The sequence below is a fragment of the Mustelus asterias genome, unplaced genomic scaffold, assembly GCF_964213995.1.
Source record: "Mustelus asterias unplaced genomic scaffold, sMusAst1.hap1.1 HAP1_SCAFFOLD_1958, whole genome shotgun sequence".
NCBI lineage: Eukaryota > Metazoa > Chordata > Chondrichthyes > Carcharhiniformes > Triakidae > Mustelus > Mustelus asterias.
Window position 1 is genome coordinate 48,823 of NW_027591903.1, and position 15,317 is coordinate 64,139.

Below are 15,317 nucleotides of genomic sequence, written 5' to 3' on the forward strand. Positions count from 1 at the left end.
CCCACTGTTCCCGCACCCCCACTCCCTCGATACGGACAATCCCACTGTCCCCGCACTCCCACTCCCACTGGGACAATCCCACTGTTCCCCGCGGGGACAGTGGAAACATCTTCCCCACATCCACTCTATCCAGGGTCTTTCAGTATTCTGTAAGTTTCAATGAGATCCCCCCTCATCCTTCTAAACTCCATCGAGTACAGACCCAGAGTCCTCAAACACATTCAATCCAGACCCTTGGTCGAGGACCTCTGATTCCCCTAGAACCTGGTGCTAATTCTTGGTTCCCATAGGGACTGGGGTTATAGTGTCATAGAGGTTTACAGCATGGAAACAGGCCCTTCGGCCCAACTTGTCCATGCCGCCCTTTTTTTTAACCACTAAGCTAATCCCAATTGCCCATGTTTGGCCCATATCCCTCTATACCCATCTTACCCATGTAACTGTCTAAATGGTTTTTAAAAGACAAAATTGTACCCGCCTCTACTACTGCCTCTGGCAGCTCGTTCCAGACACTCACCACCCTCTGTGTGAAAAAATTGCCCCTCTGGACCCTTTTGTATCTCTCCCCTCTCACCTTAAACCTATGCCCTCTAGTTTTAGACTCCCCTACCTTTGGGAAAAGATATTGACTATCTACCTTGTCTGTGCCCCTCATTATTTTATAGACCTCTATAAGATCACTCCTCAGCCTCCTACGCTCCAGAGAAAAAAGTCCCAGTCTATTCAGCCTCTCCTTATAACTCAATCCATCAAGTCCCGGTAGCATCCTAGTAAATCTTTTCTGCACTCTTTCTGGTTTAATAATATCCTTTCTATAATAGGGTGACCAGAACTGTACACAGTATTCCAAGTGTGGCCTTACCAATGTCTTGTACAACTTCAACAAGACGCCCCAACTCCTGTATTCAATGTTCTGACCGATGAAACCAAGCATGCCGAATGCCTTCTTCACCACTCTGTCCACCTGTGACTCCACTTTCAAGGAGCTATGAACATGTACCCTTAGATCTCTTTGTTCTGTAACTCTCCCCAACGCCCTACCATTAACTGAGTAAGTCCTGCCCTGGTTCAATCTACCAAAATGCATCACCTCGCATTTATCTAAATTAAACCCCATCTGCCATTCTTCAGCCCACTGGCCCAATTGATCAAGATCCTGTTGCAATCCTAGATAACCTTCCTCACTGTCCACTATGCCACCAATCTTGGTGTCATCTGTAAGCTTACTAACCATGCCCCCTATATTCTCATCCCAATCATTAATATAAATGACAAATGATAGTGGACCCAGCACTGATCCCTGAGGCACACCGCTGGTCACAGGCCTCCCACGTTTTCGGTCTACCTTACCACGGTCGCTGGGCGCGCCTTACCTCCCCAGTTCTCGAGGCTGAACAGCTGGCTGAAGTTGTGAGCCACGAAGGGTGAGATGTTCTTCAGGTCGTGCGTGCGGACCCGGGTGGCGAGCAGTGACTGGTGGGCGTCCCGGAAGGTGGTGTCCATCAAGAGGAGGCCCTTGTGATTCCGCACCGCCTTGGCGAAACCTTCAGGCCCTTCCCGCAGGAGGATCTCGCGGAGACCTGCCGGGGGATCGCCTGCGGGGAGGAAAAGGGAGAAGGAAGGAGAATTAGAAACAGGGACATTTTGTCAAGAGTTAGGGCGGCACGGTGGTTAGCGCTGCTGCCTCACCGCACCAGGGACCCAGGTTCAATTCCGGCCTCGGGTCACTGTCAAAGAACAGCACAGGAACAGGCCCTTCGGCCCACCAAGCCTGCGCCGATCACGTTGTCCTATCCAGGCCAACCGCCTGTATCCCTCTATTCCCCGTCTGTTCATGTGCCTATCCAGATAAGCCTTAAATGTTACTAACGTGTCTGCCTCAACCACCTCACTTGGCAGCGCATTCCGGGCCCCCACCACCCTCTGTGTAAAAATACTTCCCCCGCACATCTCCACTGAAACTTTCCCCCCTCACCTTGAACTTGTGCCCCCTTGTAATTATCATTTCTGTCCTGGGAAAAAGCTTCCAACTCTTCTCCTTATAATTCACACTCATAATTTTAAGAACTTCTATCTGTGTGGAGTTTGCATTGCGTACAAGAGTACTGTCTCACACCAGCTTAAAACACCATGAGAGGCGGAACAGGCTCAAGGGGCTGAATGGCCGACTCCTACTCCTAATTCTTGTGAGGCTTTGTTAACAGCGCCAGCACCGGGGCCTCACAGCAGTGAAGCAACTTGAAAAGGATTGTATAGTCCACCACCTGTGAGTGTCCGCAATTAAAATTACATTGAACCTACTTTAGTTTACTTCATGCCGGTTGGTCAGTTTCTTAATCAGTTAAATATATTTTGACATGTAATTTTTTAAAAAATCGTGTCCTCCTGCCTAAAATGGCTGGCTAAGTTGAAAAGCCTGCCAGGTAGGCCGCAAACGGTTGTGCTCAGTGTTAAGAGGCGTGGCCAGTTTTTCTGGGCGGGGCTGGCTTTACATTAAATGACTTTTAAATATAGTGGAAGGAGGCCATCCGGCTTGGGTCACTGTCTGTGTGGAGTCTGCACGTTCTCCCCGTGTCTGCGTGGGTTTCCTCCGGGTGCTCCGGCTTCCTCCCACAGTCTGAAAGACGTGCTGGTTAGATGCTAAATTCTCCCTCAGTGTTACCCGAACAGGCGCCGGAGTGTGGCGACTAGGGGGATTTTCACAGTAACTTCATTGCAGTGTTAATGTAAGCTGACTTGCGACACTCATAAATAAACTTTAAAAAAAACTATCGACTTGTGTGGCCTCTTTCAGAGTATTGTGGAGTGGGATTTTCCCAGGCCTCACTCACCCCGAGGTGCACCGTGTCACCCCGGTGATAGGGTGGGGTGAAGAACGTGTACTTTATTGCCTTTATTGCTCAGAGCATTGAGGACAAGAGTTAGGATGTCATGTTGCAGCTTTATAAAGCGGGTTTCGCCGCACTTATAAAATACTGCGTTCAATTCTGGTCGCCACATTAACAGGAAGGATGTGGAGGCTTTGGAGAGGGTGCAAGAGAGGTTTACCAGGGTAAAGTTTATTTAGTAGTGTCACAAGTAGGCTTACATAAGTTACTGTGAAAATTCCCCAGTCGCCACACTCTGGCGCCTGGTCAGGGACACTGAGATCGCGGGGAGAATGGAGAGGTTGCAGAAGAGTAAGAATCATAGAATCCCTACAGTGCAGAAGGAGGCCATTCGGCCCATCGAGTCTGCACCGATCACAATCCCACCCAAACCTTTTCCCCGTAACCCAATGTGTTTATCCCAGCTAGTCCTCCTGACACTAAGAGGCAATTTAGCATGGCCAATCCATCGAACCTGCACATCTTTGGACTGTGGGAGGAAACCGGAGCACCCGGAGGAAACCCACGCAGACACGGGGAGAACGTGCAGACTCCACACAAACAGGGACCCAAGCCGGGGATCGAACCCGGGTCCCTGGCGCTGTGAGACAGCAGTGCTAACCCACTGTGCCACCGTGTCACCCCGCAAGAAGAGGCAGCAAAGAAGGCATATGGTATGTTGGCCTTCATAGCGAGAGGATTGGAGTGTAGGGATAGGGATGTTTTGCTGCAATTGTACAGGGTGTTGGTGAGGCCACACCTGGAGTATTGTGTGCAGTTTTGGTCTCCTTATCTGAGGAAGGATGTCCTTGCTATAGAGGGAGTACAGCGAAGGTTTACCAGGCTGATTCCTGGGATGGGAGGTCTGTCATATGAGGAGAGACTAAGTGGGTTAGGATTATATTCACTGGAGTTTAGAAGAGTGAGAGGGGATCTCATAGAAACTTATAAAATTCTAACAGGGTTAGACAGGGTAGATTCAGAAAGAATGTTCCCGGTGGTGGGGGGAGTCCAGAACTAGGGGGTCACAGTTTGAGGATAAGAGGTAAACCTTTTAGGACTGAGGTGAGGAGAAATTTCTTCACCCAGAGAGCGGTGGAATTCACTCCCACAGAAAGTAGTCGAGGCCAAAACGTTGTGTGATTTCGGGAAGAAATTAGATATCGCTCTTGGGGCTAAAGGGATCGAGGGATATGGGGGGGGTGCGGAGAAGGGGGGAATCAGGATATTGAATTTGATGATCAGCCATGATCAAAGTGAATGATGGAACAGGCTGGAGGGGCTGAATGGCCTCCTCCTGCTTCTAGTTTCTCTGGGCGGAATTTTGTTCGCCAGAGGTTTGTACGGTCCCGCCCGAGGCCATTCTCCGAGCCAAGCCTGCACCCGGAATCGGGATGGGCGTGCTGGCAAAATTGTGGCCACTGTTTACCAGGATGCTGCCTGGACACTGGGAAGTCCCACCCGAGGTTAACAGACCTTTCCAAGGTTCGCCCCAATTCCCATGGCGGGGAGGGGGGACGGTGAAATCCGCCCAATGGACTTGAAACCCAAGGTCCCTCTGTACATCAACGCTGTCTGGGGCCCCATCATTCAGAAGAATGAAGGGGAGATCTTTGAGAAACATATAAGATTATGAAGGGAATAGATAAGATAGAAGCAGGGAAGTTGTTTCCACTGGCGGGTGAAACTAGAACTAGGGGGCATGGCCTCAAAATAAGGGGGAGCAGATTTAGGACAGAGTTGAGGAGGAACTTCTTCACACAAAGGGTTGTGAATCTGTGGAATTCCCTGCCCAGTTGAGGCTACCTCATTGAATGTTTTTAAGACAAGGATGGATAGATTTTTGAACAGTAAAGGAATTAAGGGTTATGGTGAGCGGGCGGGTAAGTGGAGCTGAGTCCACGAAAAGATCAGCCATGATCTTATTGAATGGCGGGGCAGGCTCGAGGGGCCAGAGGGCCTCCTCCTGCTCCGAGTTCTTATGTTCTTATTAACTGGAAACTCACCCTGATCTCCCAAAATGCTACACCTCACACCGGATTAAACTCCACCCGCCGTTTCTCCGCCCCTACCTGCGACTGATCTGTATCCCGTTGCATCCCTTGACAACCTCCCGGCCGGCGAATTATGTCAACCAAACTAAAAACGCTAACCAGTTTTCATTTTGAATTGGTATGCCAGGGGCATGTCGAACTGTGTAAAAAGGCAAGTTAGCAGCCGCCAGGAATTAAATAATCTGTTCCATTTCATTAATGCTTGAGGAGACAGTGAGGGAGCAGGCAGAAGCATGACAGTACTACCGTTTGATTAAATGAATGGTTCTCTGTGACTCTGGGGAGTTTCCCCTGTCAAAGAAATGAAATACAGTGCACTCCACGCGATTCGGAGCACTGCACATCCATAACAAAAGGTTATTCATCAAATTAAGGGAAAATAGTACTCCCCCGTCGCAAGATCTTTATTGCTAAATTAAACAAAATAAGCGCCTTGGAATGAACAAAAAGCAAAGGTAAGTACAGCACAGGAAGAGGCCCTTCACCGATCCCCAACAAGCTGTCCTGGTCCCTCCACGCCGACGCTATAGTTAAGAAAGCCCCACCAACGCCTCTACTTTCTCAGAAGACTAAGGAAATTTGGCTACGACTCTCACCAACTTTTACAGATGCACCATAGAAAGTATCATTTCCGGATGTATCACAGCTTGGTCTGGGCTCCTGCTCTGCCCAAGACCACAAGGAACTACAAAGGGTTGTGAATGTAGCCCAATTCCATCACGCAAACCAACCTCCCATCCATTGACTCTGTCTACACTTCCCGCTGCCTCGGGGAAAAGCAGCCGGCATAATCAAGGACCCCCATGCATCCTGGACATTCTCTCTTCCACCTTCTTAGAATCACAGAATACTACCGTGCAGAAGGAGGCCATTCGGCCCATCGAGTGTGCACCGACCACAATCCCACCCAGGCCCTATCCCCAAACCCCATGTATTTACCCTAGCTAGTTCCCCCTGGCACAAAGGGGCAATTTCTGTCGGGAAAAAGATACAAAAGTCTGAGGTCACGTACCAACCAACTCAAGAACAGCTTCTTCCCTGCTGCCATCAGACTTTTGAATGGACTTACCTTGCACTAAGTTGATCTTTCTCTACACTCTAGCTGTGACTGTAACACTACATTCTGCACCCTCTCCTTTCCTTCTCTATGAACGGTATGCTTTGTCTGTATAGCGCGCAAGAAACAATGCTTTTCACTGTATCCCAATACATGTGACAATAATAAATCGAATCAAAAAAAAAATTTCTATCAGGTCTCCCCTCAACCTCGGTCATTCCAGTGAGAACAAACCAAGTTTCTCCAACCTCTCCTCATTGCTAATGCCCTCCATACCAGGCAACATCCTGGTAAATCTTTTCTGTACCCTCTCCAAAGCCTCCACATCCTTCTGATAGTGTGGCGACCAGAATTGAACACTATATTCCAAGTGCGGCCTCACTGAGGTTCTATAAAGCGGCAACATGCTCTAACTAAACTAAAAAAACCCTTCTGTCCTTACTCGGTCCGTATCCCTCGATTCCCTCCCTATTCATGGACCCATCCAGATGCCTCTTAAATGTTGCTAATGTACCCGCTTCCACCACCTCCTCTGGCAGCGCGTTCCAGGCACCCACCACTCTCTGCGTGAAAAACTCCCCCCCGCACAATGATTCTATCTCTTTCTCTCTCTCTTTCTTTCTGAGTGAGAAGGTTTTGTCCTTGTGTCCCGTGTCAGAGACGTGACCATATTTGACACATTGACATTCCCAGCATCGCGAGGGAGTGCCGCACTGTCAGAGGGTCAGTGCTGAGGGAGTGCCGCACTGTCGGAGGGTCAGTGCTGAGGGAGTGCCGCACTGTCAGAGGGTCAGTGCTGAGGGAGTGCCGCACTGTCAGAGGGTCAGTGCTGAGGGAGTGCCGCACTGTCAGAGGGTCAGTACTGAGGGAGTGCCGCACTGTCAGAGGGTCAGTACTGAGGGAGTGCTGCACTGTCAGAGGGTCAGTACTGAGGGAGTGCCGCACTGTCGGAGGGTCAGTGCTGAGGGAGTGCCGCACTGTCGGGGGGTCAGGTCTGAGGGAGTGCCGCACTGTCGGAGGGTCAGTGCTGAGGGAGTGCCGCACTGTCGGGGGGTCAGTACTGAGGGAGTGCTGCACTGTCGGAGGGTCAGTGCTGAGGGAGTGCCGCACTGTCGGAGGGTCAGTACTGAGGGAGTGCCGCACTGTCGGAGGGTCAGGACTGAGGGAGTGCCGCACTGTCGGAGGGTCAGTACTGAGGGAGTGCCGCACTGTCGGAGGGTCAGTGCTGAGGGAGTGCCGCACTGTCGGAGGGTCAGTGCTGAGGGAGTGCCGCACTGTCAGAGGGTCAGTGCTGAGGGAGTGCCGCACTGTCGGAGGGTCAGTGCTGAGGGAGCGCTGCACTGTCGGAGGGTCAGTACTGAGGGAGTGCCGCACTGTCAGAGGGTCAGTGCTGAGGGAGTGCCGCACTGTCAGAGGGTCAGTGCTGAGGGAGTGCCGCACTGTCAGAGGGTCAGTGCTGAGGGAGTGCCGCACTGTCGGAGGGTCAGTACTGAGGGAGTGCCGCACTGTCGGAGGGTCAGTGCTGAGGGAGTGCCGCACTGTTGGAGGGTCAGTGCTGAGGGAGTGCCGCACTGTCGGAGGGTCAGTACTGAGGGAGTGCCGCACTGTCGGAGGGCCGGTGCTGAGGGAGTGCCGCACTGTCGGAGGGCCACATCTTTGGACACTGAGGGGCAATTTAGCATGGCCAATCCACCTAACCTGCACATCTTTGGAGTGCGGGAGGAAACCGGAGCACCCGGAGGAAACCCACGCAGACACGGGGGGAGAACGTGCAAACTCCACACAGACAGTGACCCGAGGCTGGGAATCGAACCCGGGTCCCTGGCACTGTGAGGCCGCCATGGTAACCACTGTGCAGAGGCACGGGAACAAGGGGATAGAAAGAATGAAACCTTTCCCTTTGGCAAACCGGCACAGGAGCCAAGCTGAAGATCTGACTGCCTCGCATACTTGTTAGATTCAGCCCGTAACCATGGCAACACTCCCCCAGCCCTCCGATCATGTGATGCGGTAATAATGAACTCCCCGTATTTGCATGCGTCTGATCTATGGCTTCGGGGATCAGTGCAGTCACTCTGTCAGGCCTGGTGTCCAAAGCCATCACACTGTGTATTATTCAGCACCACCTCTGTAACGTTTCCAGTCAGTCCCCGTTTAAATGATCGCGTCCTGGGCACTGTTCACTAACAGAAACATCGAAACATAGAAGATAGGAGCAGGAGGAGGCCATTCGGCCCCTCGAACTTGCTCTGCCTGTCATCACCATCATGGCTGATCGTCCAACTCAACAGCCTCATCCTGCTTTCTCCCCATAACCTTTGACCCCGTTCGCCCCAAGTGCTATATCCAGCCGCCTCTTGAATACATTCAATGTTTTGTCATCAACTACTTCCTGTGGGAATGAATTCCACAGGCTCACCGGGTGAAGAAATGTCTCCTCACCTCCGTCCTAAATGGTCCACCCCGAATCCTCAGACTGTGACCCCCTGGTTCGGCAGTACCCACACCCCCCCACAACCACCACCCGTCCTCCCCCCACCAAGGGAACGACTACTGGGCCTCCCGTACCACCTCAAACGACCAGGACAGATCCGGGATGCCTGGGGAGCATTCCATAGCGCCCTCTGGCCACCTCCAGACGGGGCTAGGTGGATTGGCCATGATAAATTGTCCTTCAGTGTCCAAAGATGTGCAGGTTAGGTGGATTGGCCATGCTAAATTCACCCTCAGTGTCCAAAGATGTGCAGGTTCGGTGGATTGGCCATGCTAAATTGCCCCTTAGTGTCCAAAGATGTGCAGGTTAGGTGGATTGGCCATGCTAAATTCACCCTCAGTGTCCAAAGATGTGCAGGTTCGGTGGATTGGCCATGCTAAATTGCCCCTTAGTGTCCAAAGATGTGCAGGTTAGGTGGATTGGCCATGCTAAATTCAACCTCAGTGTCCAAAGATGTGCAGGTTCGGTGGATTGGCCATGCTAAATTGCCCCTTAGTGTCCAAAGATGTGCAGGTTAGGGGGATTGGCCATGCTAAATTGCCCCTTAGTGTCCAAAGATGTGCAGGTTAGGTGGATTGGCCATGCTAAATTGCCCCTTAGTGTCCAAAGCTGTGCAGGTTAGGTGGATTGGCCATGCTAAATTCACCCTCAGTGTCCAAAGATGTGCAGGTTAGGTGGATTGGCCATGCTAAATTGCCCCTTAGTGTCCAAAGATGTGCAGGTTCGGTGGATTGGCCTTGCTAAATTGTCCCTTGTTATCAGGGGGATTAGCAGGGTCAAGGACCTGGGTGTGGGATTGTGGTCGGTGCAGACTCGATGGGCCGAATAACCTCCTTCCGCACTGTCGGGATTCTGTGAGTCTGTGAAGTAATTAGTGATAGCTCTTGGGGCTAACAGGATCGCGGGATATGGGAGGGGAAGGGTGGGGGGGATCAGGATATTGAATTTGATGATCAGCCATGACCGTAATGAATGGTGGAACAGGCTGGAGGGGCTGAATGGCCTCCTCCTGCTTCTGGTTTCTATGATTCTACAAACCGTGAGGGGAGCTCTTCACATGCGACAGTTTGATGATGTCGAGGTAAATAAGTATCATCTAATTTATGAGGCCTGTTCGACGGTAATGGACAATTGTCTGGAACAAGAGTCCTTGGAAACCCGTATTAATTTCTGCTCACTCGGGCTATTTAAATAATTTGGAGGGAACCGTCGTGCTTCGCAGCTTTGGCACGAACGATGTCTCCCGGGGTTTGATATTACTGAGGATAAGGGTGCTTACAGTGGCTGGAGAAGATGCCATCTTCCGCAGCGACTCACGCGCCTGTGGCTGTACCAGCTGCCCCGTGGCATGGGTGGGGTGAATTTTGACAGCGTGGCACCCGGCAGCGGCAACGGACTGGTCCTGTCGCTGGAATATTCATCCAGAGACCCAGGGAAATGTTCGAGGGCCCCGGGTTCCCAGCAGCTATGGGGAAAAGGCAAGAGGATGGGGACGAGAAAAATATCAGCCACGGTTGAATGGCGGAGCAGACTCGATGGGCCGAGTGGCCTCATTCTGCACGGCAGGGATTCTATGAGTCTGTGACTGAATGGTCCCAGCGATGAGGAACTTCACTGCGGAAGGTAGACAAAGGCTGACCTTGGTGAGGCAATGGCCTAGTGGTATTATCACTCGGCTAATGTTCTGGGGGGACCCGGGTTCGAATCCCCGCTACGGCAGATGGTGAAATTTCAATTCAATTTTTAAAAATCTGGAATTAAGAATCTACTGATGACCCGTTGTCGATTGTCAGAAAAACCCAAGGGTTCCGTTAGGGAAGGAAATCTGCCATCTTTACCCGGTCTGGCCAACATATGACTCCAGAGACACAGCAATTTTTGCATTTGACAAAGTCCCACATGGCAGGTTGGTTAAGAAGGTTAAGGCTCATGGGATACAAGGAGGTGACTAGATGGGTGGAGAACTGGCTTGGCCACAGGAGACAGAGGGTAGCGGTCGAAGGGTCTTTTTCCGGCTGGAGGTCTGTGACCAGTGGTGCTCCGCAGGGCTCTGTACTGGGACCTCTGCTGTTTGTGATATATATAAATGATTTGGAAGAAGGTGTAACTGGTGTAATCAGCAAGTTTGCGGATGACACGAAGATGGCTGGACTTGCGGATAGCGAAGAGCATTGTCGGGCAATACAGCAGGATATAGATCGGCTGGAAAATTGGGCGGAGAAATGGCAGATGGAATTTAATCCGGATAAATGCGAAGTGATGCATTTTGGAAGAAATAATGTAGGGAGGAGTTATACAATAAATAGCAGAGCCATCAAGAGTATAGAAACACAGAGGGACCTAGGTGTGCAAGTCCACAAATCCCTAAAGGTGGCAGCACAGGTGGAGAAGGTGGTGAAGAAGGCATATGGTATGCTTGCCTTTATAGGACGGGGTATAGAGTATAAAAGCTGGAGTCTGATGATGCAGCTGTATAGAACGCTGGTTAGGCCACATTTGGAGTACTGCGTCCAGTTCTGGTCGCCGCAGTACCAGAAGGACGTGGAGGCGTTAGAGAGAGTGCAGAGAAGGTTTACCAGGATGTTGCCTGGTATGGAGGGTCTTAGCTATGAGGAGAGATTGGGTAAACTGGGCTTGTTCTCCCTGGAAAGACGGAGAATGAGGGGAGACCTAATAGAGGTGTACAAGATTATGAAGGGTATAGATAGAGTGAACTGTGGGAAGCTTTTTCCCAGATCAGAAGTGACGATCACGAGGGGTCATGGGCTCAAGGTGAGAGGGGCGAAGTATAACTCAGATATTAGAGGGACGTTTTTTACACAGAGGGTGGTGGGGGCCTGGAATGCGCTGCCAAGTAGGGTGGTGGAGGCAGGCACGCTGGCATCGTTTAAGACTTACCTGGATAGTCACATGAGCAGTCTGAGAATGGAGGGATACAAACAATTGGTCTAGTTGGACCAAGGAGCGGCACAGGCTTGGAGGGCCGAAGGGCCTGTTTCCTGTGCTGCACTGTTCTTTGTTCAATGTGGTTGACTCTCAACTGCCCTCCAAAGACAACTAGGGATGGGCAATAAATGCTGGGCCCAGCTAGCGACGCCCATGTCCCAGGAATGAAGAATTAAAAAACAGCTGACCTGGTCATCTCAGAAGATTTTTAATAGAATCATTGAAATCCTACAGTGCAGAAGGAGGCCATTTGGCCCATCGAGTCTCCACTGACCGCCTTGTACAATTGATAGATTTGCTACGTTGGCTTGGCGGGACGAGCTGGGGAAATATTAGCGAGTATCTTTCTCTGAGCAGAGGCCTTCATGCCCGCAGCGCATCGAGCGAAGTTCTCAACAAGGCCTTGGATTCCTCGTGCACCAGTCGCTGAAAGTAAGCGCACAGGTACAGCAGGCAGTAAAGAAGGCAAATGGTATGTTGGCCTTCATAGCGAGAGGATTGAGTATAGGGAGAGGGATGTTTTGCTGCAATTGTTGGTGAGGCCACACCTGGAGTGTTGTGTGCAGTTTTGCTGTCCTTATCTGAGGAAGGATGTCCTTGTTATAGAGGGAGCGCAGCGAAGGTTTACCAGGCTGATTCCTGGGATGGGAGGTCTGTATTATGAGGAGATACTACGTCGGTTAGGATTATAATACAAAAGTCTGAGATCCCGTACCAACTGACTCAAGAACAGCTTCTTCCCTGCTGCCATCATTATGGATGGCACGTTGGCACAGTGTTTAGCACTGCTACCTCACAGCACCAGGTCCCGAGGTTCAATTCCTTGGGACACTGTCTGTGTGGAGTCTGCACGTTCTCCCCGTGTCTGCGTGGGTTTCCTCCCACCGTCCAAAGATGTGCGGGTTAGGTGGATTGGACGCGCTAAATTTATCCCAGTGTCGTGGGATTAGCAGGGTAAATGTGTGGGGTTACGGGAATAGGGCCTGGGTGAGATTGTAGTCGGTACAGACTCTTTGGGCTGAATGGCCTCCTGTAGTGATTCTATGATCTGTGATCAGACTTTTGAATGGACCTACCTCGCATTAAGCTGATCTTTCTCTACCCCCTGGCTATGACTGTAACACTACATTCTGCACTCTCTCCTTTCCTTCTCCCCTATGTACTCTATGAACGGTATGCTTTGTCTGTATAGCGCGCAAGAGCCAATACTTTTCACTGTGTCCCAATACATGTGACACGGACTACCTGGATCCACTATAGTTTGCCTACTGCCGCAACAGGTCCAGAGCAGATGCCATCTCCCTGGCCCTGCACTCAACCCTGGAACACCGAGATAACAAGGACACCTAGGTCAGACTCCTACTTATTGACGACAGCTCAGCCTTCAATGCCATTATTCCCACGAAGCTCATCTCCAAACTCCGTGGCCTGGGCCTCAGCTCCTCCCTCTGCGACTGAATCCAGAACTTCCTAACCCACAGGCCACAATCAGTAAGGATCGGCAACAACACCTCCTCCACGATCATCCTCAACACCGGCGCCCCACAAGGCTGTGTTCTCAACTCCCAACTATACTCCTTATACACCTATGACAGTGCGGCCAAATTCCCCTCCAACTCGATTTTCAGGTTTGCTGATGACACCACCGTAGTGGTTCGGATCTCAAACAATGACGGGACAGAGTACAGGAATGAGATAGAGAATCTGGTGAACTGGTGCGGCAACAATAATCTCTCCCTCAATGGCAACAAAACGAAGGAGATAGTCATCGACTTCAGGAAGCGTAAAGGAGAACATGCCCCTGTCTACATCAACGGGGATGGAGTAGAAAGGGTCGAGAGCTTCATGTTTCTGGTGTCCAGATCACCAACAACCTGTCCTGGTCCCCCCACGCCGACACTATAGTTAAGAAAGCCCCACCAACGCCTCTACTTTCTCAGGAGGCTAAGAAAATTCGGTATGTCAGCTACGACTCTCACCAACTTTTACAGATGCACCATAGAAAGCATTCTTTCTGGTTGTATCACAGCTTGGTATGGCTCCTGCTCTGCCCAGAACCACAAGAAACTACAAAAGATCGTGAATGTAGCCCAATCCATCACGCAAACCAGCCTCCCATCCATTGACTCTGTCTACACTTCCCGCTGCCTCGGGGAAAAGCAGCCAGCATAATCAAGGATCCCACGCACCCCGGACATTCTCTCTTCCACCTTCTTCCGTCGGGGAAAAAGAGACAAAAGTCTGAGGTCACGTACCGACCGACTCAAGAACAGCTTCTTCCCTGCAGCTGTCAGACTTTTGAATGGACCTACCTCGCATTAAGTTGATCTTTCTCTACACCCTAGCTGTGACTGTAACACTACATTCTGCACCCTCTGCTTTCCTTCTCCCTTATGTACTCTATGAACGTTATGCTTTGTCTGTATAGCGCGCAAGAAACAATACTTTTCACTGTGTACATGTGACAATAATGAATCAAATCAAATCAAAATAAGAAATTAAATCAAATCAAGGGTCCTGGGCAGGTGGAACTTGCAGTGTGAACCCGGGGGTCGGTACCTATCCTGAGTTTGAGTGTATTTTTTAAATTCATCCATGGGACAAGATCACTGGCTGGGCCCAGCATTTATTGCCCATCCCTAGTTGCCTTTGGAGGGCAGTTGAGAGTCAACCACATTGCTGTGGCTCTGGAGTCACATGTAGGCCAGACCGGGGTAAGGACAGCAGATTTCCTTCCCTAAAGGGAACCAGATGGGTTTTTCCCACAATGGGTCATCAGTAGATTCTTAATTCCAGATGTTTTATTGAATTCAAATCCCACCATCTGTGGGATTCGAACCCGGGTCCCCCAGAACATTAGCTGAGTTTCTGGATTAATAGTCTGGCGATAATACCGCTAGGCCACACCGCCTCCCCGGATTGAGCTATTACGATCGTTCAGGAAACCAGCGTTGTGATTTAAGGTTTCCTCGCTGGGGGAACTGAACCGCGGTCGGGGGGGGCTTGGCGAACCGTGAAGCTAACGAGGGTCCACGGCCGTTATCACAGGGAGGTTTCGACCCGAGAGCAACTGATGCTGCAGCGAACTGGAAGCGCAGCGGGGGGAAGGCGAGCGAACTCCAGGAGCGCGGAACGGGTTGCTGCTTCCCTCATCGGAAATGGGAATTCCCGAGCGACGCTGGGATGGGAACGAGCCTCATCCTGTCGGGAGCTGGTCGCTGGAGCAGTGAAGCCACAGCTCGGTCGATATCAAACACTTCCTCGCGAGTGGACGCTTAATTGCAGTAACAGCCGGAGAAACACCCTCGTTATAATTAGTTGCAGTGAATCAAGTGGAAAGGGCCCCCCGCTCGATAAGTGAAAAATAGATATCAGAGCGAAAGCTGCTTAATTATTTAGAGGCACTGGTTAACGCGCCATTGGAAGAGAATTAAAAAGGAAAGCTATCCGACATGGTGAAATGTACCTCGCTTCGCCATTTCTAGACCGTGCGCTTCAGGCAATTCACCCCGACAGGATCGCTCCGTCAGCCACAGAGAAGGAGGGAACGCATTCTCAGAGGGTGAGGGTGGGTAGGACGGCGAGGGGATCAGCTTAAAATAATTTAACACCTGCTCTCCAGTACTTTAATCCCATTCCCAGCACAATAACCCCATTCCCAGCATAATAACCCCATTCCCAGCACATTAACCCCATTCCCAGTACATTAACTCCATTCCCAGTACATTAACCTGATTCCCAGTACATTAATCCCATTCCCAGCACATTAACCCCATTCCCAGAACATTAATCCCATTCCCAGGACTTTAATCCCATTCCCAGCACATTAACCTCATTCCCAGTACATTAATCCTATTCCCAGTACATCAACTCCATTCCCAGCACATTAACCCCATTCC

General features: G+C 50.8%; 1 protein-coding gene across 1 annotated transcript in view; it reads right to left on the minus strand.

The window, feature by feature from the left end:
• Positions 1-9,568, minus strand: part of LOC144489045 (pyruvate carboxylase, mitochondrial-like) — a 44,401-nt gene extending 34,833 nt beyond the window's left edge. The window contains exons 1-2 of the mRNA XM_078206993.1: positions 9,511-9,568; positions 1,374-1,595 (exon numbers count right to left, since the gene is read on the minus strand). Coding sequence (XP_078063119.1) covers positions 1,374-1,595; positions 9,511-9,568 — 280 coding nt within the window. The remainder of the gene's footprint in view (positions 1-1,373; positions 1,596-9,510) is intronic.
• Between the last annotated feature and the right edge of the window lie 5,749 nt (positions 9,569-15,317).